Source organism: Ursus americanus, chromosome 21 (genome assembly GCF_024610735.1).
Source record: "Ursus americanus isolate L20-20 chromosome 21, mUrsAme1.1.p, whole genome shotgun sequence".
NCBI lineage: Eukaryota > Metazoa > Chordata > Mammalia > Carnivora > Ursidae > Ursus > Ursus americanus.
Window position 1 is genome coordinate 5946666 of NC_142147.1, and position 27899 is coordinate 5974564.

Consider the following 27899-nt stretch of genomic DNA (forward strand, 5'->3'; position numbering starts at 1 on the left):
ATAAAAATTGGCAGCTTGTGGGAGTATTTAGGTAAACTAAACTTTTGTTTAATGATTGGATTTGAATACAAGAGAATAAAATCATTGATTCAGTTGGATGCATAAATAACAATGTTAGAAACACTTCTTATTCCTTTCAATTGCTTGTAGTGGTGCAGAAAATTGTTTTTTTAGTAGCAATGCACCTTTCTTAGCCAATACAAATTTTGCAAAGGAGTAAAATGAGGGTTCACAGAATTGAAATTTCACAGACTTGAAAGGCAGTTGGAAATTCAAATTGGGAATCATTAAACTTACTGAATTGTATGATATAATCTGCAGTGCTTAGATTTACTTTAAATTATTTAGTTCTAAAAAGTATGATCTGAAAGTATTTATTGTGTAAGTGCTTTCACATTGCCTATACTATTATGACATTAGCATACTCATTTTTCATCTGTAACCATAAAATAGCATGACCTTTTCCTCTTAAGGGAAAACATATGGCTGTCTATCAGATAGGTATATAAGTGAAGTGTAGGATCTTGTTGCAATATGTGTAGGAGTAGAATTCCCTTGACAAGCAAAGAAGCAAGTGGAATACATCAGCAAATATGGATTATTTCAGCATTAAATAACCTTTACTAAATTTGCAAGCAAATTTTATTTTGCAAGTGATTTAAATTCAGAGAAGGAAAATAATCATGAAGAGGGGATCACTTTTACCTTGAGCAATAAATATAGAGTATTTCAGATGAAAGCATCTTGTAGTTTATGCTGTGTTACAAAAGACAGTTTAAAATGATTTGGAGGGAACATCTCTGAAAAGGCAAATATTTGATTAAATGGGTACTTAGTGGGGGCGCCTGGGTGGCTCAGTCGTTAAGCATCTGCCTTCAGCTCAGGGCGTGATCCCGGTGTTATGGGATCGAGCCCCGCATCAGGCTCCTCCGCTGGGAGCCTGCTTCTTCCTCTTCCACTCCCCCTGCTTGTGTTCCCTCTCTCGCTGGCTGTCTCTCTCTGTCAAATAAATAAAATCTTAAAAAAAAATGGATATTTAGGGTGTTAGCTTAAAAAGTTTAGTTGTACTGGTCAGAACACTTAACAAATCAGAGAAAGATGGAAGTATCTTTTACTTTCTATTGTTATTCTAGCTGAGGATCCACAAACTTTTCAATTATGTTGAACATAATTTTTGTTAAATTCTAATGTTTAGAATGTTTTCCATGTACATGGGATAAGGAATACTTTTAATAATATATAAAGTAAACAATCTCTTTTAACTTCCTATATTAAGTGAATAATTAATGGAGTTCTTCACCATTTCATGATAGTTTCTTCCTTTTTACAGTGAGACATCTAAGTTCCTGAGTTGAACAGAAAAAGGCCTATGTTTTTGTGTTTTTTCCCCCTGGCTTGTAAGTGGTGGAAGTAGGCTGAGTCAGAGCCTAGGAATGGATCTGGTGATGCTTTTGCTAGTCTTTAGTTTCATTTGAATTTTCCAGATACACTTTTGAGGATGTAACCTGTGGTAAGTGGTACAGTAATCTTAATGCAAAGAGTTCTTGCTTAATGAAACTAATGCACACTAGAGTTTCTATAAAATGAACTGTTTTCTCTTTCAATTTTTTCCCCCTACAGAATGCATACTGAGGTCAACATTCCCTACTACGCATTCCCATGGAGACCTAATATCCAGGATTAGGAAGAATACAGTGTATTAAATGTCTTTTTTTCAAGTTGCCTACTTTCTTCAAAGACACTCCTGATTTGTTTTTGTTATGGACATTTGATTTCCTAAATAATCCAAATCTATTCTCCTCTCTCATGCTTTTACCCCATCCATCCCTCTCCCATTCCCCCAATTTTTAACTACCTACACTAGGTATGATCTCCTGATTATAAGGGCCCCAACCCTGGGTACTTTACTTTCGAAGTGTTCATCATTCTTGTAATTATTCATATGTCCTGGGATTGTGAATTCTATGAAGTTGGGAGCAATTTCTGATTTGTTCATTGCTACATGCCCATGTTTTATAGCAGAACCTGGATCATGAAGGAGTGATGTGGTTTTATAATGCAGGGCACAACAACTTACCTCTTAGTAGCCCCAGGGCCTAGAGTCATGTCAACAGTAGGCACTAAATAAATGATGGTTGATACTTTTGCACATACTATTTTTCTCTACCTGGACTGCGCCCTTCTGCTTCCTACTAAAATCCTAGTCCTTCAAGACCCAAGTCATGGTCACCATGGAAGATTCTACAGGTTGTCCACTTTCCCACTCCAGGGGCTGCCATTGACATAGACTGTGATGTAAATGGTAGCCTTTGGAGTTGCGCAATATAAAGGCCCCTCCCAGCTCAAATGTCTCCTTCTACTAGTATGCTTTGCTGGATATAGACTGTGATTTTCAGGAGGGCAGTGATATTTGTCTCATCTAGCACCTAGAACATAGCAAAAAGTGAATAAATATTTATTGAATACGTGAATGACCTCCTCAGTCATGAAGAATCATTTGTCCTCTATGTCTTACACCTTGTCCTTCCTTCCAGTTTGGGAACTTTTGTGTGGAATGGTGTTTGTAAGTGCCTCATGATTATGACCCAGTTCCCAATGATTCTGAACCTTCTTCATTTTTATACTGGAATGTGAGGGTTTTAGAGAGCCTGTAATTATAAGATTGAAGGCATTATGCCACATCCACACACAGGCAGATCAACTCTCCATAGAAATTTCTAGAAATTGGGGTGCCTGGGTGGCTCAGTCCGTTAAGCGTCTGACTCTTGATTCTGGCCCAGGTTATGATATCAGGGTTGTGAGACTGAGCCCTGCGTTGGGCTCCACGCCTGGTGTGGAGCGTCCTTAAGATTCTCTCTCTCCCTTTCCCTCTTCCCCTCTCCCCACTTCCTCTCTAAAAAAAAAAAAAAAAAAAAAAAAAAAAATTCTGGAAATTGTGCAAAACAATGTTTTAATGTGGCCTGGAAGTTTCACCTCAGGGTGTGGTACATGCAGTTTTTGGTTACAAACCATAGTTTCTGAGTACTGTTTTGAAAGTGAAGGCTCTGGAAACTTGGATAGGAAGCATGAATAAGCCCTAATGGAGGACAGTTATACTCAGAGGCTGCCAGCTCAAACCCAAACATAAGGTACACCATGAGGCATTGATGGCTTCACTTGTATGAAAGGGTGGTGTCCCATGTTCTGAAGAGTTGGGGGAAGGGAGGGACTGTGTCATAAGCTTGGGTGACCAAATCTTGTATTTTCAGCAGAGATATCTGAGATATGTGATTTTATGTTCTGTGTATTTTGGGGTCTCAGTTCATACAGGAGAATTAATTCTCTTGCATTCACATCAGTCTCGGCTTTAGTTTTTATTTTTAAGGCAGAAACATTTTTGTAGAAAACATTTCATAAATTGATTTAATAAATTTTGGTAAGAAAAAATGAAGACATTAGCTATTCCTATGGAATGCTGAGCCCTGTTCCCCATCTAGTGAGTCCACTTTCTGTGTGAAAATCTTAGTGCGAATCTCTCACATTGTCCTATCTTTCCTTTTAAATGTCGTATCTGATAATTGAAAGAATTCGGATAAGTTAAATTAAGAAATATTAGTGCTCTTTCAATTTTTCCATACCACAAGTAATCAAGGACAATATTCGGGTCATTTTTCTTATTCTAGAATGTGTCACATTGATGCAATGCAGTTTGGGTGTTGTATTATACAGATTCTTTTAAACTGTCCTTTGTATCTTGTTGACTTATATAAAATCAGGGTTAGAATACATCTTTTTTCTTCATAGATTATTTTTTTCAGTAGTCTAAACAAATCTTGCGGTTTTTATGTCAGTGTCAAGTACATGATTATCTAAGGATTTGTTTCAAGGTCTTGCTTCCTACAATGGAGACCAAGTATATTCTACATCATTGGCTCTGGATGGTAAAACTAGAAGAACTTGTAGGACATATTATGTTAGATGAAAATCAATATTAGGCTTAATTATGCATTAAAATTTATGATTCTAAAATTTGTTAGAAAAATAGCTGACTTACAGTATGGTCTTTATTTTTCTCAAAGGCAATTTTTTGTTTACCTTGTTTGTGTTTTTTATAAACATGGATATTTTTCCTTATCTTCATTAGTGTTAACTGTATTGCCCAATTTAGTTCAATACTGAATTTTTTATATTGTTTCTTACTTGTTTCTTCAAGACATTAAATCCATAAATTATTTTCTTAAATTTTGGTTATTTTCCTGTTAAAGCTGCAAGGTATTTTCCCTTTGTAAAAAGACATTAAATGCAGAAGATGTTTATGTCATTTTTTTTTCTATCCTTGGTACAGGAAACATGATATTACCACTGTCAGGCGTAATAAGAAAAAGGCAAATACTTAGAATTAAAGGTAGAATGATATTTTTAAAAAATACCAAATAAATCTGTTGTGATCACTAAATTATTTGTTGTAGCAAAGGCTGGTATCTTTTAAAGACAGGGAGATAAAACAGTACCAATTCGGGTAACTCACTTAATCAAAATAAAGGCAAAAGAGAAACTTATTTGGCTTATACTTTCTCAGACTATTTCTACACAGAACAAATAAAAGCCTGAGAATATTTCTGATGAAAAGATGAAAAAAATGTTAAAGACATCTTGTTCTGCTACGTATATTATCAATCTATTTGTAGCAACAATTGGAACATCTGTCTCTCATAATGAGGTATCTCTGAGAACATAAATAAGGGATGTTTTTCCCTTATATCAGGCCTTTGCAGAACACATTTCTCTTGTGAATAGCTTGTAATTTACTCTGCAAATGTTCAAACTTAACAATGAATATGTGATTGTGGTTAAGAGGTGGTATGGTAAATTTATCAATGAAGGCCCATTAAAAAAAGCAAACCAACTTTTAGGAAAAGCTCATTTATTCATACATAAATATTTATTGTGCTACTATGTGTCAGGCTACTGTGTTAGGGAGTAAGGACAGAATAATAAACAAGACCCAGTCTCTCTTCTTCAAGAACTGAACACAGACAATTCACCAACTTACAGAACAGAAGTGGTAAGTAGCAGGACTATGCGTCAGGGTCTAAGAAACAACAGGTATGTCAATCCTGTGTCATTGGGGAGCCCAGGAATCCGAGGAAATACTGTCTGAAAGCTGACTGGAAGGTTACATGAAGGAATCTAGGAGAAGGTGGAGAAGAGGACGACTCGGGGTAGAGAAATAACATGCAAGAGGCTGGAGATTAGACAGCATGGCAGAACACAGTAGTTCTGGGTGGCTGACAGAGTTGGGAGTGCGTGTGAGGAGGAATGGCAAGGGATAAGGCTAAAGAGGGGAACAAAAGCTCTGTCTCAACAAACTAGATGTGGATCGTTCTCAAGGACAAAGAGAAGCTACCGAAGGTTTGTATTTTAGAAAGGCCACTGTGGTATCTTGTTGAAGGATGGCTCAGATAACTCCAACGACAGTTGGCAAGAAAGGATGGTGGCCTGGACTAAATGATCGTGGGATAGAGAAAAGGGACGGTCAAGGGTTGAGAACAATAATTTAGTAGATTTGGGGGGTAAGGGAAAGGAAAAAGTAACCAAGATATTGAACATGGGAAGTGGACTGAGTTTTTGTAAGACACTCAGATGTAAAGATCTGAAGCTCAAGAGCGGTGACTGGAAGTAATCCGTATCCAAATGGCACCCCCCCCCCCAAAAAAAAACAAAAACACCAAGTAGGGGAGAGGTAGAGTATAATGTAGAGTGAAAAGACAACTTAGAATGACAGCCTGAGAAGCATCAACATTTAAAAGGTGGGCAGAGGAAATGTCCACAAAGGAACTGGGAGAATGGCCAGAGAGGTAGAAGGGGAGCTAGGAAGGGTGAATGTAAAGGAAGCCAAGGAAAGGGGAGCGTCAGGAGAATCAAGTGCAGGTCAAATGCTAGATTATAACAGCAGGTTAAGGATATGGAAATAAGTAATTAGAGAGATCCAATGGTGGATAACTTAAGTTTGGGAAGAGAAAACAGGTTGGGTGGTAGCTGGAGCGGATGCGGGGTTTTAGAAGGTATGCCTATATGCTCTATGGATAAGAGAGATTTGGGCACTCCTTAAATGCTGAAGGGAAGGCAGCAGCAAAGAGGCAGAGGTTGAATACACAGGCCAGGTAGAATAAACAGCGGAATGAGAAGGATGTGGGACCCACAGTATAAATGGTACATTGAATTGTAAAAAGAAATAGCAATAGGGACGGGTGTGGATAAAGGGATCACATTTAATGCTACAGAAGACAACTGACACTGTTAAATACAAGGCCCTGTGCTATGTTCTAGGACATACTGGCAGGCAAAATAGATCCTTTCTCTGCCCTCACAGAGCTGCTTAAAGAATATGCATAGATTCTTTTTGTATATAGAGTATTAAAGGACTATTTCCAAAACCTTTGTTCAATTAGAAGAGTATTCATGTCTGCTTATAGACTCATAATCTATAAAGTGGGAAAGGTCACCACCAGGCTTTGGGTAGCAGGTGACAGAGAAAGAAGCTGCATAATCTCCACTAACATAGAATATGTTATACTGAGGATAAAAGACTCAAAAGATTAGTCTGGTATTTAAAGAGAAAAATCAGGAAAAAGGAATATAAATATTCTTTTAATTCACAGATGTTTATGGCAACTTTCACTAAAAATGTTGGTATCTTTCATATCCATATTTCATAAACTTGTGATACATACTTACATGATACGGAAAAGTCAAAAAGTCAAGTAGACCACTAATCTTGAAGGCAAATAGAACACCAGCATTGCTCAAATATTTGGAACTCACTATCCTTACTAATACAGGGGTGTTACGGAGGCAGAGAAATAACCATTTGCCACTGACAGATAACAGCAGATACATTTTTTGAGTACTTACGGTGTATCAGGCCTCTATAATGATTTGTCTACATTAATTCTTCTAATAAAAACCTTAGGAGGGAGTGTGGCAGGCAGAATAATGGTCCCCTAAAAATGTTCACATCCTAATTTCCCAAACCTGCTGATAACCTTATATTGCAAAAGGGAATCTGCAGATGTGATTAAGTAAGGACTTTTTTTCTCTTAAGAACGTGGCATGCTTCATGAATTTTCATGTCACCCTTGTGCAGGAGCCATGCTAATCTTCTCTGTATCATTCCAACTTTAGTATATTTGCTGAAGTTTAGCACACATGATCAAGGATCTTGAGATGGAGAGGTGATCTTTGATTATCCAGGTGGGCCCAATGTAATCACTTAGGTTCCTTATAAGTGAATGAGAAAGGCAGGACGGGTTAGGATCAGTGATCTGAAGATACTACATGGCTGGATTTGGAGATGGATAGAAGGACCACAAGCCAAGGAATGTAGGTGGCCTTGAGAAGTGAAAGGCAAGGGGAATGGATTCTCCTTAAAGCCTCCAAAGGGAGTCCTGCTCAGTGAAGAGTATTTGGGCTTTTGACCTCCAGAACTGTAAAAAAATATATTTGTGTTGTTTTAATCCACTAAGTTTATGATAAATTGTTAGAGCAGCAATAGGAGGCTAACATAAATGGGTATAATTAGTGTCCCCATTATATAGATGTGGAGAATGAGGCTTAACAAGAGTTAAATAACTTTCCCAAAGTTACTTACGAGAGTTGAAGAGATTCTGATTTTATATTCTTATTTTCCCTTTGAAGTAGGAAGGTCAATTCCTGAGAACTGGAAGTTGGGGATGGATGTAAGAGGAGATTGGAAAGGATACAAAATAGTTGTTACGAAAAATGGGAGTTTCTGGTCTAATATGTAAAGTCCTTATCTTCGAGATACACATGGAAGTATTTACAGAATATAGGATACGATGGATTTGCTTAAAATAACTGAAGGGGGGCTGTGAATGGAATTAGTAGGGAGGGATATATGATGATACTGTTGAAACTGGGTGGTAGTATGGGCACAAGGAGTTTTATTATATTAATCTATACTTTTATAGATGCTTAAAATTTTTCAAAAAAAGGGTAGAAAAAATGTCAAGGTAAAGAACAATAAATGACAAAGAGGAACATATACTGATAAAAGTCATGAAGTAACATGGACAAGAACAACTTTAAAATAAAGCAACAGAGACCCTATCAGTGGTGACTGAGAAAAAGTGGGATAGGGAAGGAGGGTCAGGGAAGGTGAGAAGGAGGGATAGCCAAGGGGCACAAAAATTTTCGATATGATACATATTTCATCATAATGGTATTTTTATATGCATCCATTTAAATATATATAGTGTATATATTTATACACAATATATACATAATAACATCAAACTGAATACATTCATTATGTACAGTTTATTGCATGTCAATTATACTGCAATAAAGCTCTAAGAAATAAAAATAAAGCAAAAATGCAAGGAGAGAGTTTCTGGTCTGAACTGTGAAGAGCTTGAAGTCGTGACTCCTGTCCTCACAAAAGCAACAAAAAAAGCTGAAGAAAGTAAAAGGCAACTCTCCCTAGATTCAGAGAATTGAGGTCACAGGGCAAACTGCTTCTCTGAAAACTGGAGAGAGGGGTGGATACAGAGAATCAATCACAGCTTTCTGGGAACAGAGGCCTAGAAGCCGGAGACTGAAGCTGGAGCCATCATGGCAGGACACTTACATTGTAATTGAGAAATTGCTGGAAGCTCAGTATGAACTAGTTTGAATGTTCAAGACTCTGGCGGAGGGAGGGAAGCAGTCTTAGAGGAGGCCCACATAAAAGTTTTACCTCCAGAATCCCACCAGATTCTTGGGGGAAGACTAGAAAATGAACACAACTCTCAGGCTTCTAGCACAGGGAGGGGAAGTCAGCATTCTGAAATATGCCCAGATCTCTTTGTTCTTAACACCTTGCCCTCAAAGGAAAACTATTTTACCAGAGCTTAAGTGACTTGGGTTCTATCAAAACCTTTCCAACCTGGGGGAAAGGCAATGCCTAACTGTAGCCCCCTCTCACCTTCCTGCCTTGTCTAAGGGGGAGGGGAAGCTAAGAAGCACTTGTGAATGTCACATCCCAGGGACACAGGCTCACTAAAAATCCAAGACCTAATCACAGGACTATAGGATGCATTTTCTACCCCTGTTCCTTATCACCACATCTATGGGTTCCTGTCTAATAACGGGATTACAGCCAAAAGCACTGCAAGCCTCAGATCCTGTTTAAGGATAAGTCTGTAGTGAAACACAAAGACAACAGGGGAGACAGACAATTTAGAAAAATGCTGCCTCTCAGAGCACAGCTACCACAAACAGAAAATACAGTTAGAGTTATCCTAGCCAGATAGACATAAAACCTCATATTAAAGGCCCATCTGCCTCAGTTCTGGCTTTCAACAAAAGACTTCAAGGCATGCTAAAAGGCAGAAAACAAAGTTTGAACAGAGAAAGCAAGCATTGCTACCAGACTCAGATATGGCAGGAATGTGGGAATTATCAGACCAGAAATTTAAAATAACTACGATTAATATGTTAAGAGCTCTCCTGGAAAAAGTAGACAACATGCAAAAATAGATTAATATAAGGAGAGAGATGGAAACTCAAGAATCAAATAGAAATGATAGAAATACAATACTTTAACAGAAATGAAGAATGCCTGGACACAGCTGAACAAAGAGTCAGTGAGCTTGAACATCAACAGAAACTTCCAAAACTGAAACACGCAGAGAAAAACTAATGAAAACAAGAAAAATACCTAAAAATCTATACCTATGCATATCATATTCAATCAGCAGAAAACCAAAGACAAAGAGAAAATCCTGAAAGTAATCAGAGAAAAAGAATGGGAGAAAAGATGACTAGGAATGCACATAAGACTGATACAATCACGAATGCTTATTTCAGGCTGAAGACTATGAACCAGTTGTGGTACCAATAGGCAAAGCTGTTTATTTTTTTTTTTTCTCTCAGTCCAGGAGCCTAGGTCTAGTACTGAACAAGGTAGATAGCTGGACTAACCCAGGACTGTAATTCTGCTGGGCAGGCACAGTGGAAGAAGAGTGCTTTATGGGAGTTAGAAGCAATGGCAGGAGTGAGGCTCTGTATGGCAGCTAAAGGAGGGAGGTAAAGGGAAGAGGTCAAGAGACTAATGGTCTTGAAGATGTACAGAGGGCTAGGAAAATAGGTTGTGGTCAGACAGCTGAATGGATGGCATTATAATTTCAAAAGTAAAATAGTTCTGGAAGATAAGGTCCAGAGTATGGCCTGGAGTTTTCAGAATGGAGATGAAGGAATTTGGGTGGGACTGGTTTCTGACTTGAATTATTCTTTCCTCTCTCCATGTATCAAATAGGTTGCCTGTATCAGGTGGGAGCATACTGGTGACAGAAGAGCTATTCAACTCCTAAATTAACTCTAGTGGTAAAGAGTATCACCTTAGGTGCATTTTCCCTCTTAGTCTCACACAGCGTCATACCCAATATAATACTTCCTGCTATGATCAAGTGGATCTAATATCAACGCAATAAGAAGGCCCACTTGTACATGAAATGATTATAATTTTATAAGTGGGCACACATTTGATATATGGAAAACCAGGGAAGTACAGTGTGCATTTGTTTCTTCTAGGTTGTCATAAAATTGTGATCTATGGTATCAGTGGGGAAGGAAAATGATCTATGTGAAGGCAGTTCAACAGGACCTGAACTTCAAAGAAAGTAATAAATGGACAAATGGGAGGCAGATATATCACCTGTGAAAAAGCCCAAAGGTACTGAACCGTTGGCATAATCATTGTTAAGAAGAGCTCTGCATGCTGAATCTTACTTATATGGTTTTCTAAATGATTCTGTTCTCCCTACAATTAAAATTGCTTTCATTTTAAGATAAAGATAATGGGAGCATTATTGATCTTAGAAGTATAACCTACCTTAATCATGCAACCTTTCCTATCACCTTTTCTGCCAGAACTTGTGGGTAAAATGAATGGGTTCCATTTCGACGTTTTAAAGTTCTTTGCTTTACCATGTAATGAATATGGTCAATGAGGAAGAGGAACAAAGGGTCTGAAAATTTCACAGACTAGATAGACAATACCTGAATAACCTAGTTAATTCTAGCCTCTGGTTAATTACATCTACACCTAAAAAATGTTTTAAAGACAGACTTTATTTTTTAGAGCAGTTTTAGATTCACAGAAAAATTAAGTGGCAAGTACAGAGATTTCCCTTACATCTTCTGTATTCCCCTCCCCATTGCCTCCCCCACTATACATCTACATTTTTATAATAATATGAAAGCAGATGGATTTGACCAGGCACTCACATACATTCGTAATGGATGTGGTGATGCACTGTCTAGATGTTCTCTTCAGGACTGAGGCACTTATTCCCTGAGCTGCTCCGAGTGTCGGCTGATGATAGTTCACAGCTGGGTTACTATCTGGAAACTTGTTTCCGCCAAAGGGAGCTAGTTCCTACCAATTATAAGCCTTTCCTGGGGACTGCATGCATGCAGTGTCTGACTGATAAAGGAATACAATACTCCTTGGCCTGGCCCCTCTGCCTCTATTTGGGCCATCTCTGAAGGGCCGTCCTAGCTTCATAGCTCCCCGTGCATCACAGACCAACTTGTCCTGCCAATCTTCCTTTCCTTACTACTTCACAGTTGTTGCTCCTGAATTAAGTCTAAATTATATCTGCATGCAAATCTCTGGGTGAGGGTCTGTTTCCATATGTCTTAAATACGTAATTTCCCAACCATATACACAATGTTGGTCATGTAGTGCTTAACTGGGGTAGTAAAAGTATGAGACTATTATCAGAACATTTAGCTTTGCACCCTAGTTCCACTACTTAATAGCTCTATGACTTTGGGCAACTTAATTTCTCTGAGCATCAGTTTCCCCATCTTTACATGGGGGTAATTCCTTATGAAACAAGGGTTACTAAGAGGACCCAAGCAGGGATATACCAAAACACGTGTGCGTGCGTGCACATACACACACACACACACACAGACACTCAAAATATAATGTAATATTACTATTTACATGTATTGGCAATTTCAAAAACTAAGCCTAATTATTTTTGCACTTTGTTATTTCACTGAAACATACCATTAGATAGTAAGTATTAAGACTACACCAAAAAAATTAATTAGTTGTCTACTATATGCTTGACCCTGTGCTATGTACCATGTATACAAAGATGAGAGCTTTCCTGACATCAAGGGATTCCAGTTCCAGTAGAGAGGCATTTAATACAAACAGAAGTGAGTTCAAGTATTATATATGCCAAAATGGCAGTAGTATGCCCAGAAATAATGGGAGGGGTGCATATTTTCCCAAGGTATCAGAAAAGGCTTTACAAAGGAGGTGAGCCTTGAGGTAAGAATTTTTTAGGCAAGGTATTTTTTTTTTTTAAAGATTTTATTTATTTGACAGAGATAGAGACAGCCAGCGAGAGAGGGAACACAAGCAGGGGGAGTGGGAGAGGAAGAAGCAGGCTCACAGCGGAGGAGCCTGATGTGGGGCTCGATCCCATAATGCCCTGAGCCGAAGGCAGGCGCTTAACCGCTGTGCCACCCAGGCACCCCTAGGCAAGGTATTTTATCCCCAGTAAAGCTTTTTTGATCACTGAAGGATACTTTAACCACTCCTAAATAATAACAATTTGAGTGTAACCTATAACAACTATTTTGTGTTATCTATTATGCAGAGAATTTTCACAGAAAATTTTACAACTGAGAATTAAGTTTACTTACTGTTATCTTACGAGGACAGTCATTAGAACAGAGACCACTGAGAACTGCAGAAAAATAAAAGGCCATTATTACTGTTATAATCTAAGCTTATATTTAAAGCAAACTCTAATTTCCCCCTTATAATCTATTAATATGCTCTCCTGAGTCATAATCACAAGCAGAAACCAATTCAATTCCTTTAGAGCTGAGTAAATCAAGTTTCTGTTGTTCACTTTATACTGTATTTAAAAAGCCTTTATTAAGCAGTTAAGATGCTGCTGTTTTGTGAAATACATAGGTGAGGTAATTAATTATAGTTATATCATTCCATACCTACTGTTGGTTCTATTTTCCAAGCAGTTAGCTAAATTCCAAGGACGACTTAGATTCTGACAGAGAAGTGCCAAATGCAAACCAATTAAAATGTATACTGAGAAAAACACATTTAGCATTTTATATCTCAAATTAGACTTTTTCCAATTATCTAGTCAAAGTTTCTGGGTCAAAGATTCTGGGCACCCTTGATAACTATTATGGAGAACACAACTATAAAAGAATTGATGGGTTTATAACAGACATACAAAAATAGTTTAATGACACATTTATTCTATAATCACCAAAAAAGAAAAGGTTAGAATGTCTGAATATTATTTGTATAAGTAACATGAGTTTTGAAACATAACTTTATTACCACTCCTTCATGTGAAGTGCCATCTTTGAAGGAAGTGGACATTATGTGCTCAGTAAGCATGAATTATCTCAACAATAAATATTTGTTAATTCAAACATATCCATAGGAAAAAGGTATCTTACATTTATTTAGATTCCATGAATGTGAAATGACAATCATTGTAACAGAAATACTTAGGCTGGGCATATAAAGTATAGATAAAGTTTATTAAGTATATATAAAGTATATACAAAGACACCAAAAAATCTTCATCACAAAGGAAGATACCTGTTCATCTGCTGTATTACATTTACATGAACTACAGTCAGAAGAAACACTGAAATAAGTGTTTTACATTTGCAAAGCAGTTTTCAGTGGTTAAGTTTCTTACCCTAGCATACTACCTGGTTCGCACTCTTTTATTCTCCCAACTTTCCATGACCTAATTTCTCCCTTTCCTTTGTTTCTCTTCCCTGAACTCCACGCAGATATTGGTACTTCTTTTTTTCTTGTCACAAAATGATTTTCATAAGCTTCATTTAAATCAGTATCTTGCTGAATAGTAATTATTTTCTCATAAGTCTGTCTTTGTACCAGTATGTAAGCTCTGCATCATTTTATGCTTATTTTCTCAGGGCCTAACCCAATGTATTTGCTCAATAAGTACTTGTTAAAGGAGGAAAAAGATGGATTATTCAATAAATGGTGACCAGATAATTGGCTAGTTGGAGGAAAATAAAGTTAGACTTTAACTCAACATAAAAAACTACCTTTGGCAAGGACACAAATAATATAAAGAACACGTAAATTTTAATAATAGAAAGACAAGCCAATTAAAAAATGGGCAAAGGATCTGAATAGGCATTTCTCCAATGAAGATACAGAGATACACAAAGCTCATGAAAAGATGTTCAGCATTATTAGCATTCAGGGAAATGCAAACCAAAACCACAATGTAATGCACATTCGCAATATCCAAGAAGTGGAAGTAGCCGAATAAATGTCTGAAGGATGAGTGGAAATAAATGAAATGTGGTATATACATACGATGGAACATTATATGGCTTTAAAAAGAAATCCTGTCACATTTTACAGCATGGATGAACCTGGAGGACATTATGCTAAGTGAAACAAGCCAGTCACAAAAAGACAACTATTCCATTTATATAAGGTATCTAAAGTAGTCACGTTCACAGAAACAAAAAGTAGAATGGTGGTTCCCAGGGGTTAAGCGTGAGGAGAAGAGGGGTGGTTGTTAAATCAGTATAGAGTTTCAGATTTGCAAGATGAAAAAGTTCTAGAGATCTGTTTCACAACAATGTGAATATACTTAACATTACTGACTGCACATTAAAAATGGTTAAGATGGTAAGTTTTATGTTTTGTGTTTTTTTTTTAACCACAATAAAGAAATGGTTAAGATGGTAAAAAACAAAACAAAATGAAATAAACTCCCAAGATACCATTTCACACCCATTAGGATGGGTATAATCAAGAAGTCAGATAATAACCAATGTTGGTGAGGAGAGAGAAATGGGATCCCTCACACATTTCTGGTGGGGATGTAAAATGGTCCAGTTGCTTTCGGAAAACAATCTGGCAATTCCTTAAAAGGATAAACACAGAGTTCCCATTTAACCCAACAATTCCATTCCTAGGTATATCTCAAGAGATATTAAAATAGAAAAATTAAAATATATGTCCACATGAAAGCTTATACATTAATGTTCACAGCAGTAATACTCATAATAGCCAAAATTCATTAACTGATGAATGGATAAAAAAGACGTGGTATATTCATATAATGGAATATTATATGGCAATTAAAAGGAATAAAGTATTGGTTATACTACATGGATGATCTTGAAAACATTATGGTAAGTGAAAGAAATCAGTCACAAAAGACTGTACTTTATATGATTCCATTTATATGGAATGTCTGGGATAGGCAAATTTATGGACAAAGACAGTAGTGGGCCTAGGGTTGGGGTGGGTTGGGGTGGGGACAGGGGATTAAAGGTGAATACTAAAGGGTATGGTGTTTCTTCTGTGATAATAAGCATTTCTAAAATGCATTGTGGTGATGGTTGCCCAATTCTGTGAATATGCTCAAAGCCACTGAAGTGGGTGAACAGTATGGTATGTGAATTATATCTCAAAGCTGTTACCATGCAAAAAAGACATAAAAATTTAAAAACTAATGACAAAGGCGTAAACTTCCTTTTAAACATACATTACAAAACCATACTACTGCTCATATACAAAGAGCTTCTAGGTATGAGTTCAAAGATGATAATCCAATAGAAAACAAAGGATATCAAGAAGCAATATCCAGAAGAGAAAATGCAAATAATCAAAGCCATGAACAAAAACACTCAACCTCACCAGTCAGGGAAGAAAAAAATCAATTTTATACCTAACAGGCAAGAAATAAAAGACCAAGAAAAATGTCTGTAGGAAAAACAATAAAGTCAAAGATAAATGACAAACTAGGAAAAATATTTGCAACACATATATAACAAAGGATTAACTTCCCTAATATATACTACAGCGCATTTATAAGACAACTGTTTGCAGAAATAAAAGTACAAATACTCTTAGACATATGAAAAGATGCTGAACTTTACTCAGTATAAGAAAAATGCAAAATAAAAGAGACAATACCTTTCACTTAACGTGACTGGCAAAAATAAAAAAGTTTAATAACCCATTGGTTGGTGAAGGTGTTAGGAAATACGCATTCTTATATACTGTAGATAAAAAGTATAAATTGATAAAATTTCTATGAAGGGACATCTGTTAACATAAAAAATATACTATAAAGTTCAAAACTAGGCAGAATTAATCCGCGGTGTTGGAGTGAAAACAGTGGTTACTTTTAAGCGAAGTGGGTTAGTAACTAATAGGGGAGCATGAGGAAGCTTCTGGTTGCTGGTTATATGTGTTTCTTGATCTGGGTGTAATTACATGGGTACATTTTATTTTGTGAAAATTTACAGGCCTGTGTACTTAGGTATATTTTCTGTATGTATACTTCAATAATTGTTTATTTAAAACATTCACGTTATTTTTTAATAATTCCATTTTTAGAAATTTATTCTACAGGATATTCTCTGTGGCATTATTTATAATAACAACAACAAGGGATTGAAATAGCCTTGATATCTATTTAAAAGAACTCATTGTAGCCATACTATGTGGTACTATATTCAGTAGTTAATGAGGCAGCTCTAGATTATATTGCTGTGGTATAATCTCTAAGATATGTTGTTAAGTGAAGAAAGCAGAGCCTAGAACAACCATTTATGTAAAAAGTATACACACGTATATGCTTGCATATATATAAAATATCTTGGATAGACACAAAGAAGTTGTCTCTGGGAAAAAGGAATTGGACCACTGGGAGATGGGGGAAAGGGAGACTGACTTTTCATCATTTACTCTTGCATTTTTTTCATCATTTGCATGATTACTTATCTTAAAAACCAAATTTATTAATGAAATAAAAATTTAGAGCTCTCAGATCAATAGGTACTGAATTGGACAGTGTCATATGATGGTGGGAATGTAAATGCCTGTAGTGTTTGGGAAAGGTAATTTGGTATTATTTATTAACATTAAAAACACAGCCTCTCAACTCACTGATTTCTTGTCTGTGAAATACTGGAAACCACCTACATATCTACTGAGAGAAAATACTAGGTAAATTATGAAACACGTACAGTATTATTGAATGACATGGAGCTATTAAAAGATTGAAGGACATCTGGGCTCTTTCTGTATTCTGGCTCTTGTGGATACTGCTGCTATAAACATTGGTGTGCATGTGCTCCTTCAAATCACTATGTTTGTATTCTTTGGATAATAAAAAAAGAATGGAATCTTGCCATTTGCCATGACATGGATGGAACTAGAGGATATTATGCTATGAGAAATAAATCAGTCAGAGAAAGACAATTACCATATGGTTTCACTCACGTGTAATTCAGGAAACAAACAGATGAACATAGGAGAAGGGAAGAAAAAATAAAAAAGGACAAAATCAGAAGGAGAGAAACCATAAGAGACTCTTAACTCTAGGAAACAAACTGAAGGTTGCTGGAGGGGTGGTGGGAAGCGGGATGGTGTAACTGGGTGGTGGGCATTAAAGAGGGCACTTGATGTAACGAGCACTGGGTGTTATATGCAACTGATGAATCACTAAATTCTACCTCTGAAACTAAATAAAATAAGCTCCTCCTTCACTCCCCCACCCCCCCCAAATAGAATGAAAGAGACCTGCAAGGGATGACTTGGAAGAGTGTTTATGCTCTCTTGCTGAGGTAAAAAAACAAGATATAGGCAAGAATGTTTGGTAAGATTCTATTTACAAATGTATGTGTTGTATAAATCTCACAGACATAATGCTGAGGTAAAGAAACCAGAGGTAAAGAGTATAATATTGTATTCTTGTTTTTATATGACATTCAAAATAGGGAAAATGAATCTGTGGCGACCGAGATCAGAACAATGGATATACTTTTGCAGGGAGTATTGACTAGGTTGGGGGACCTTCTGGGGTACTGCAAATATTTCTTCTTGACCTAGGTGTGGCTATAAGGGGGTATACCTATGTAAAATTTCACCAAGCTGTAGACCTTTACCTTTCTTTCTCTGTACACCCATCACTATAACCGTTCTTACCACCTCACACCTACATGCCAAGGTGCTCACCCTGGATCTGACTTTTTTATTATGCACATCCATTTTTTTCCCTCTGAACATTGCTGCAAAATTTATCTTCTTAATTCACACAGTTATGTGAACAAAGGATCAATCTGATGAAAAATGTAAGGAGTAAGTGATCATTTTATGTGTCAACTTGACTGGACCATGGGGTGCCTAGATAATTGGCCAAAAATTATTCTAGGTATTTCTGTGTGAGCAGTTTTAGATGAGATTAATATTTAATTGGTAAAATGAGTAAAAGAGATTGCTCTTCATAATGTAGATGGGCCCCATCCAATCAGTTGAAGGCCTGAATAGAACAGAAGTCTGACCCTTTCCTAAGTAAGATGTCTCTGGCCAGATGGCCTATACACTAGAACATCAGGTTTTCCTGCCTGACAAACTCTCTCTCCCTCCCTCCCCATCTTCCCCCCCCAATATATAATTGGTTCTGTTTCTCTGAAGAACCCCGACTAATACAGTGTTTCTGCAATTATTGGATCACTGACAATCTTCTCTTTGCCATATATGCCCATTCATCAATGGATACCATCAACGTTCTCCCTGAAGGTGAATTAATTTCTACTTCTTACTATCTGCTCATTCTCTATTCTTGTGATCATGGCCTTCCACATGGAATGTTGTGCCATTACCCATTTTGGTCGTTCCATCTTTCTGGAACTAGGTTCTCACATCATTTTCACAGAAGCCTTCTTTGATCTTAATAATCTTAGAGCACATATAATTCAAGTATAAAGCACTTTTCACTGTTCTTTAGCTATATTACATGCATACATCTTCCTCTTTCAAGCAGACAGAATCCTATTAGTAATAAATGCTTGTTATGTAAACGGTGGTTTCCAAAACATGTGCACACACATATTTTGTAACAGCTTTCAGATATAATTCACATTTTGAGATAGCATTCACCCATTTACACTGTCCTATTAAGTGGTTTTTAGTGTATTCCCAGAGTTTTGCAACCATCACCATAATCACTTTTCATCAGTTCTAAAAAGAAACCCTATACCCTTTAGCTACCATGCCCTAGTCCTCCTATTCCTACCCTTAGCCCAAAGCAACCACTATAATCATCTACTGTGTCTACATACTCTTCTGAATATTTTGAGGATATTAGAGAAAAAATTCAAAAATGTAGAGAAGAAAATAAAAATCACTTGTAATCCAACCATCCAGATATTCTTACCAATCTGTTGTAAGATATCACACTGTCATAGACTGAATGTGTTCCCCCAAAGTTCATAGACTGAAGTTCTAACCTCTGGTGCTGCCATATTTGGAGACGGGGCCTCTAAGCAAAAATTAAGGTTAAACGAGTTTTTAAGGGTGGAGTATTGATCTGATGGGATTAGTGTCCTTATAAGAAGAGACATGAGAGAGCTTGCTCTCTTGCTCTCTCTCTCTCTCACTCACTGCATGCACAAAGTGGAGGTCATGTGAGCACCCAAGAAGATGCAGGCCACCTATAAGCCAAGAGAAGAGACCTTAGAATGAAACCTACTTTGCTGGCACCCTGATTTTGGAATTCCCAGTCTACAGACTATGAGAATCAAATTTCTCTTGTTTAAGCCACCCAGCCTGTGTACGGAACTTTGTTACAGCAGCCTGCGCAGACATACTTAAGAAATTTACATATATGAAATCACACTAAACGTAATTTTGTAATCTTCTTTTTGGTTAACATAATCCAATCTTTTCCTACATTATTAAATATGCTTCTATCACATAAACTACATGGTATTCCACTGTATGTATGGATAGATATATGCATAAAAATACATACCCATTCTTGGGGCGCCTAGGTGGCTCAGTTGGTTAAGTGTCTGCCTTTGGCTCAGGTCATGATCCCAGGGTCCTGGGATCAAGCCCTGCATCAGGCTCCCTGCTCAGTGGGAAGTCTGTGTCTCCTTCCGCCCCTTCGCCTCTCTTGTTCTCTCTCTTGTATGCACACGTGAGATAGTAAATATATATATATATTTGTGTGTGTGTGTGTGTGTGTATAAATATATAAAATAAACACCCATTCTTATTAGGACATTTAGGTTCTCCTCCACTCTATAATCCAACTTTTTCTCCTCTTAAAAACACCATTGGGAAGATCATCTTTACAGATATGGTATATTATACACAAATCTTTGGCACATCTCTGATAATTTTTTGGGGGTAACTATAGAATTAGAATTATTTCTGGATTTAATCTTAAAGCTTTTGGTGTATATACTGAAATTATCCTTCAGAAAGGTCATCAAGCATCTTTTTAGTAAACATTCGTTGATCTGGTAAGTGCTGAACTCTGAACAGGAATTTGCTTTCATATATGCTCTTCCTTAATCCTCACAGAAAGAGTGTGAGATACGTTTAGTTGACTCACACAATCATCATCATCTTCTTCTTTTTTCCAAAAAAGGAAACTGAAGCTTGGGCCAGTACATCACTCAAGGTCACAAAACAAATGGAGCTCTTATGAAAGAACACGTGGCCACTAGACACTAACTCATTTAAAAAACACATTATCCTATTTTTATGGGAGATGGAAAAATCGATGAAGCAGTGGATTATTTTATTTTCTGTACAAGATAAATTGTCTGTGTCTTGTTTAACATAGTTGAGAATATTTACTCAAAATTATATAATCGTGTTTCATTTTGTATATAGTAAGCTAAAAATTGGGTTCCTGCATCTATTTTTTTTACAAGCTTTCCTCTGTCAAATATGAATTTTCATATTATAGCAATAGGATCAAGGTAAGATTTAAATATATCATACCTATATACATATCATACATATATGTCATACATATTACACATACATATGTCTTATAAAAGGAGATGTCTACATAATACAAATAGAATATGCATTTCCTTGTTTTCTGCAAGCATAGTTACAAGAAGGAATGGTTATAATCCTTGACCCTAATTAATATTCTGGTTGATAATATTGTTTAATTAGGAATTCAGAACTCCTAAATACTATTATAAAGGTTAACCTGTTCTTAGCCTGAAATTATTTCATCTACAGAACAACCTTTTTTCCAGTGATATCCACCTAGTAACTGCAGAGGTAGGGCAGACTTAGGCTGTATGGTTTCTGGGCTCTACTAGCTCTGTATATTTGACATGAGGCAGAAAAAAAATGTCTTTAGCTACTTTCAGTAATTATTTTGCTTTCTCCAAGAATACTATAGAAAAAGGGAATTTTACTTTTAACTTTGGCTTTATCACAAAATCCCTCTGTTTTCCCTTTAGGTTTCTGATCAGAAAAAAGGGACACATCTACTCACGTACACACTTCTATCTTCTTCTTCTCGTGAGTTATTAAAAGTCTGAAAAGCATTAGATTTCTTCAAATATACAGGCTACATTAGGACAATTTATATTTTTATTTCTCTACTATATTTTTCTGTATATTAATGTGACAGACTCATTAGTACACAGCTTATTAAAATTACATACAACTTCAAAAAGAAAGGAAGAACTGAATTAAATGCTGAGAAACACAATATAGCATACATTTTATATATGTGTTAGTAGTTCATCTTGTTATTAAGAAGGATTTTTTTTGTTAGTTTCTGTTCATACCAGATTAATTATACCAAGTTTACAGGTCATGAATGTTCATCAAGAATAAATCCCAAAACGACTATCTGATACCAACACTGGCTAAAATCTGTAAGATCTGCTCCTTTCAGGCATCCTATTCATACAGTACAGGAAATTTCATCAAGTGTGTGAGCCAGTGGAAAGTGTGGGCATGGGCAAACCACTTCACTTCTCTGTTTTACAGCTTTACAAAAATCTTTAAAATAATATGGTTGGAAAAAATAATTTTTAAGGTTTATAAAAACTCCTATATCCTATGATTCCAGACTGGTTTCTATCTTGCTAGTAGTCTCAGGTGCTTAACATTCTGCCCCAGCACAGATGGAAGTGGCCTGGTTTTAAAGAGAGCTTTATTTATGTTTGCTCACATATGCCAGAAATGCAGAGCAGAACCAGGAGTATAACTTATTTTGTAAGCTAATATTCTGCTTTCTCTTTCCAAAATATGCAAGATCATACTATTTTAAAATGTTATGCATTCTAATGTGTTTCCACTAAAAGTAATCATATATAGGTGCTATTATATGAGACAACCCATGTAAAACACTTGCCAGAGGGCCTGGCACATGATAAAAAAAAACCCAAATATTGGCTACTGCTGTTTGTTTTTAAATGAATTGTGGATTCTATAATTCTGGATTCCAGTATTTAGAAGTATCAGTTTTCATTGCCACAGCTTCTTTTGGTGTGCTTGAAACTCTGGGAACCACCAGAAGCTAGCAGAGAATGCTCGGTGCTCAGAGTATTTATATCTAGTAAGTGGCAAAGGGCATAACTTTTTAAAAATACTTTTCCAGATTTTCCAAATGTTTTATAATTGGCTGCCTTATTTTGTAATCAAAAAACAAGTGCTAAACCAAAATTTTACTACTAAAAGAAAAGGAATAATGCTTTAAAATTCTCTTGCATAATCAAAAAAGTAAAAAGGTAGACTCTGTTGTGTTTTTACAAATGTCACCCTGAAATTACAATTTTAAGACTCCATAATGTCAAGCTTAAGAACAAGTAAAAAGTACCAGTAGTCTATTAATTCAGTGCAAGAATATAATTTCCCCAGTGTCATCAGAATAAAAATTCCATCCTTTGTGCTTTAGTCAGAAAAAAAAAAGCAAACAAACCAAAAACCCACTTCTAAATGCTCCAAGGCAGAATTTATTATTACAGCAAAAGCTCACTTCCTAGAAGTGAGACAGTTATATTTTTTTACATAAAACTATATGGTTTTAAGTAAAACATTTTTCTTAAGCAACTGCAACAACAGCTGGGAAGGTGTGCTAAAATAAAGAGCCCAAGTGGAAAATGAAATTTCACAGGGTAGATACTGGCATACAATTCCAGCCTTCCACTATTTGTGTTTTTCACACTGTGAGCTTCTTGAAGTAGTTCTGTTTCTCATTTCAAGTGTCAATGAATGGTCTCCTACTAACTAGCTGATCTTGACCGAACCACAGTCCAATTTTTATAAGTTTAAGAATTTTATCCATTTCATAAACTTATAAATTATTAGTATGTATTTGTGACCATATTATAAAATCCTTTATAGATTTATTATAACATTTTAAAATACCCTTTTAAATAAACTTTTAAAAAGTAATTTCTAATACCCTTAGACTTTTAAAACTATAGTTGTTACAAAAAAGATTAATGGACTATAGAAGATAGTCCATTCACAGAATTAAATGAAAACCTGTAATTAAAATACTTAATGAGCTATTTGAAGTACTGGTTACTAGTAGATTAAATTAGTTTAAAACATGACTAATGGAATGTACAATTCCTAAGTTCTCTTTAAAATGACAATGCGTAGGATCTTTTTTTGTTCTTAGATTTTTAAGTAATCTCTATACCCAAGGTGGGGCTTAAACTCACAACCCTGAGACAGAGGTGCATGCTCTACGGCCTAAGCTAGCCAGGCGCCCTGACAATGCTTAGGACCTTAAGATTTCATTTTTTCTTTTTTAAAGATTTTATTTATTTATTTGACAGAGAGAGACAGCGAGAATGAGCACAAGCAGGGGGAGTGTGCGAGGGAGAAGCAGTCTCCTCACGGAGCAAGGAGCCTGATGAGGGGCTTGATCCCAGGACACTGAAAAACAGCATAGGACATCAGAGAAATCCTTGTTTCAGAGATAAAAGACCTAAAAACTAGTCAGGCTGAAATAAAAAATGCTATAAGTGAGATGCAAAACCAATGGGATGTAGTCACAACAGGACAGAAGAAGCAGAGGAATGAATAGGTAACATGAAGATTAAATTATGGAAAATAACAAACCAGAAAAGAGGAGGGAAGGAAAACTATCAGATCATGAATACAGACTTAGGGAACTCAGCGATTCCATAATGTGCAATAATATCTGTATCATAGGAGTCCCGCAAGAAGAGCAAGAAAAAGGGGCAGAAGGGTTATTTGAACAAATTATAGCTGAGAACTTCCCTAATTTGGGGAAGGAAACGGGCATTCAAATCCAAGAGGCACAGAGAACTCCCCTCAAAATGAATAAAAACAGACCAACACCAAGACACATCACAGGGAAATTTGCAAAATACCAACAGAAGAGAGAATTCTGAAAGGAGCTAGGAACAAAAGGTCCTTAACCAACAAGGGTAGACACATAAGTTTAGCAGCAGAGCTGCCCACAGAAACTTGGCAGGCCAGGAGAAAGTGGCATGATATATTCAATGTGCTAAATGGAAAAAATATGCAGCCAAGGCTGTCATTCAGAATAGAAGGAGAAATAAAGTGTTTCCAAGACAAGCAAAAACTAAAGGAGTTCATTAACACTAAAGCAGCTCTGCAAGAAATATTAAAGTGGACCTTTGAGTAGGAAAGAGAGACCAAGAGCAACAAAGACTAGAAAGGAACAGAGACAATTTACAGGAACAGCGACTCTACAGGTACTAATGGCACTAAATTCATATCTATCGATAATCACTCTGAATGTAAATGGACTCAATGCTCCAGTCAAAAGACACAGGGTATCAGAATGGATTAAAAAACAAGACCCATTGATATGCTGCTTCCAAGAGACTCATTTTAGACCAAAAGACATCTTGAGATTGAAAGTGAGGGGTGGAGAACCATGCTAACAGATGTCAGAAGAAACCTGGAGTAGCCATCCTTATATTAGACAAACTAGATTTTAAACCAAAGACTGTAATAAGAGATGATGAAAGGCAGTAGATAATAAAGAGGTGTATCCAACAAGAAGATCTAAGAATTGTAAATATTTATGTTCCCAACTTGGGAACAGCCAAATATACAAATCAATTAATAACAAACTTAAAGAAACTCATTGAAAACAATACATTAATAATAGGGAACTTTAATAACCCACTCAAAGCAATGGACATACCATGTAAGCAGAAAATCAATAAGGAAACAATGGCTTTGAATGACACACTGGACCAGAAGGACTTAATAGATCTATTCAGAGCATTTCATCCTAAAGCAGCATAATACACATTCTCTTCGACTGCACATGGAACACTCTCCAGAACAGATCACATACTAGGTCACAAAGCAGGCCTCAACCGGTACAAAAAGATCAAGATCATACCATGCATATTTTCAGACCACAATACTATGAAACTTTAAGTCAGCCACAAGAAAAAAATTTGGAAAGAGCACAAATACATGCAGGTTAAACAACATCCTACTAAAGACTGAATGGGTCAATGAGAATATTAAGGAAGAAATAAAAAAAATACATGGAAGAAAACAAAAGTGAAAACACAACAGTCCAAAACCTGTGGGATGCAGCAAAGGTGATCCTAAGAGGAAGTATATCGCTATACAGGTCTTCCTCAAGAAGTAAGCCAAGTCTCAAATATACAACCTAACCTTACACCTAAAGGAGCCGGAAAAAGAACAGCCAAGAAAGCCTAAAACCAGTGGAAGAAGGGAAATAGTAAAGATTACAGCAGATATCAATGGTAGAGAAAACAAAACAAAACAAAACAACTCAGGAGAACAGATTAACGAAACTAGGAGATGGTATACTGAAAGAATTGAAAAGATTGATAAACCTCTAGCCAGAATTACCAATCACTAATAAAACGGGTGAGATCACAACCAACACACAGAAATACAATTATAAGAGAATATTATGAGCAATTATAAGCCAACAAATTGGGCAATCTGGAGGAAATGGATAAATTCCTAGAAACATATAAACTACCAAAACTGAAACAGGAAGAAATAGAAAACCTGACAAGTTCCATACTCAGCAAAGAAATTGAATCAGTGATCAAAAATCTCCCAACAAACAAGAGTCCAGGGCAAGATGGCGTCTCAGCGGAATTCCATCAAACATTTAAAGAAGAATTAATACCTATTCTTCTGAAACTGTTCTAAAAAAACAGAAATGGAAGGAAAACTTCCAAACTCATTCTATGAAGCCAGCATTACCTTGATTCCAAAACCAGACAAAGACCCCACCAAAAAATTATAGACCAATATCCCTGATGAACATGGATTCAAAAATTCTCAATAAGATACAAACTAATCAATCTAACAGTATATTAAAAGGATTATTCACTATCACCAAGTGGGATTTATTCCTGGGCTCTAGGGTGGTTCAATAACCACAAATCAATCAACGTGATACATCACATTAATAAAAGAAAGGATAAGAACCAAATGATCCTCTCGATAGATGCAGAAAAAGCATTTGACAAAATATAGCACCTTTTCTTGATAAAAACCCTTCATGATGTAGGGATACAGGGAATATATGAAAACATCATAAAGGCCATGTATGAAAGACCCACTGAGAGCTTTGCCCCTAAGGTCAGGAACATGACAGGTATGCCCACTCTCAGCACTATTGTTCAATATAGTACTGGAAGTCCTAGCCTCAGCAATCAGACAACAAAAAGAAGTAAAAGGCGTCGAAATCAGCAAGGAAGAAGTCAAACTTTCATTCTTCGCAGATGACACAATACCCTATGTAGAAAACTTGAAAGACTCCTCCCCAAAATTGCTAGAACTGATACATGAATTTGGCAAAGTCTCAGGATATAAAATCAACATACATAAGTCTGTTGCATTTCTATACAACAATAATGAAGCAGCAGAAAGAGAAATCAAGGAATCAATCCCATTTACAATTGCACTAAAAACCCTAAGATACCCAGGAATAAACCTAACCAAAGAGGTAGAAGATCTGAAAAATATAGAATACTTATGAAAGAAATGAAGACCCAAAGAAATGGAAAAACATTCCACGATCATGCATTGGAAGAGCAAATATTGTTAAAATGTCTATGCTACCCAAAGCAATCTACACATTCAATGCAAACGCTATCAAAATAACAGCAGCATTTTTCACAGAGATAGAACAAACAAATCTAAAATGTGTATGGAATAGAAAAGACCTCGAATAGCCAAAGGAATATTGGAAAAGAAAAACAAAGCTGGAGGTATCACAATCCCGGGTTTCAAGCTGAATTACAAAGCTGCAATCACCAAGACCATATGGTACTGGCATAAAAACACACAGATCAATGGAACTGAATAGAAAACCCAGAAATGGACCCATATCTGTATGGTCAACTACTCTTCGACAAAGCAGGAAAGAATACCCAATGGAAAAAAGACAGTTTCTTCAACAACGGATGCTGGGAAAATTGGACAGTGACATGCAAAAGAATGAAACTGGACCATTTTCTTACACTACATAAAAAAATAGACTAAACATGGATGAGAGACAGTAATCCATCAAAATTCTAGAGGAGAACACAGGCAGCAACCTCTCTGACCTCGGCCACAGCAACTTCTTACTAGACATATCTCAGAGGGGCAAGGGAAACAAAAATAATAGTGAACTACTGGGACGTCATCACGATAAAAAGCTTCTGCACAACAAAGGATAGAATCAACAAAACTGAAAGGCAATGTATGGAATGGAAGATATATGCAAATGACATATCAGATAAAGGGCTAGTATCCAAAATCTATAAAGAATTTATCAAACTCAACATCCAAAAAATAGTAATCAGTTAAGAAATGGGCAGAAGACATGAACAGACATTACTGCAAAGAAGGCATACACATGGGTAACAGACACATGAAAAAATGCTGAACATCACTCATTATCAGGGAAATACAAATTGAAACCACAATAAGATACCATCTCATACCTGTCAGAATGGGTAAAATTAACAATTCAGGAAGCAACAGATGTTGGTGAGGATGCGGAGAAAGGGGAACCCTC

The 27899-nt window shown here is 36.4% G+C and overlaps 1 protein-coding gene and 1 non-coding gene across 2 annotated transcripts in view; both read right to left on the reverse strand.

The window, feature by feature from the left end:
* The window catches only part of ITFG1 (integrin alpha FG-GAP repeat containing 1), a 270843-nt gene that overhangs the window by 61246 nt on the left and 181698 nt on the right, over positions 1-27899 (reverse strand). The window contains exon 13 of the mRNA XM_045814692.2: positions 12709-12752. Within this exon, the coding sequence (XP_045670648.1) occupies positions 12709-12752 (44 nt within the window). The remainder of the gene's footprint in view (positions 1-12708; positions 12753-27899) is intronic.
* On the reverse strand, positions 7082-7186 carry LOC123803332 (U6 spliceosomal RNA). The gene has a single exon (XR_006782853.2). It is a non-coding gene; the product is annotated as a U6 spliceosomal RNA (small nuclear RNA).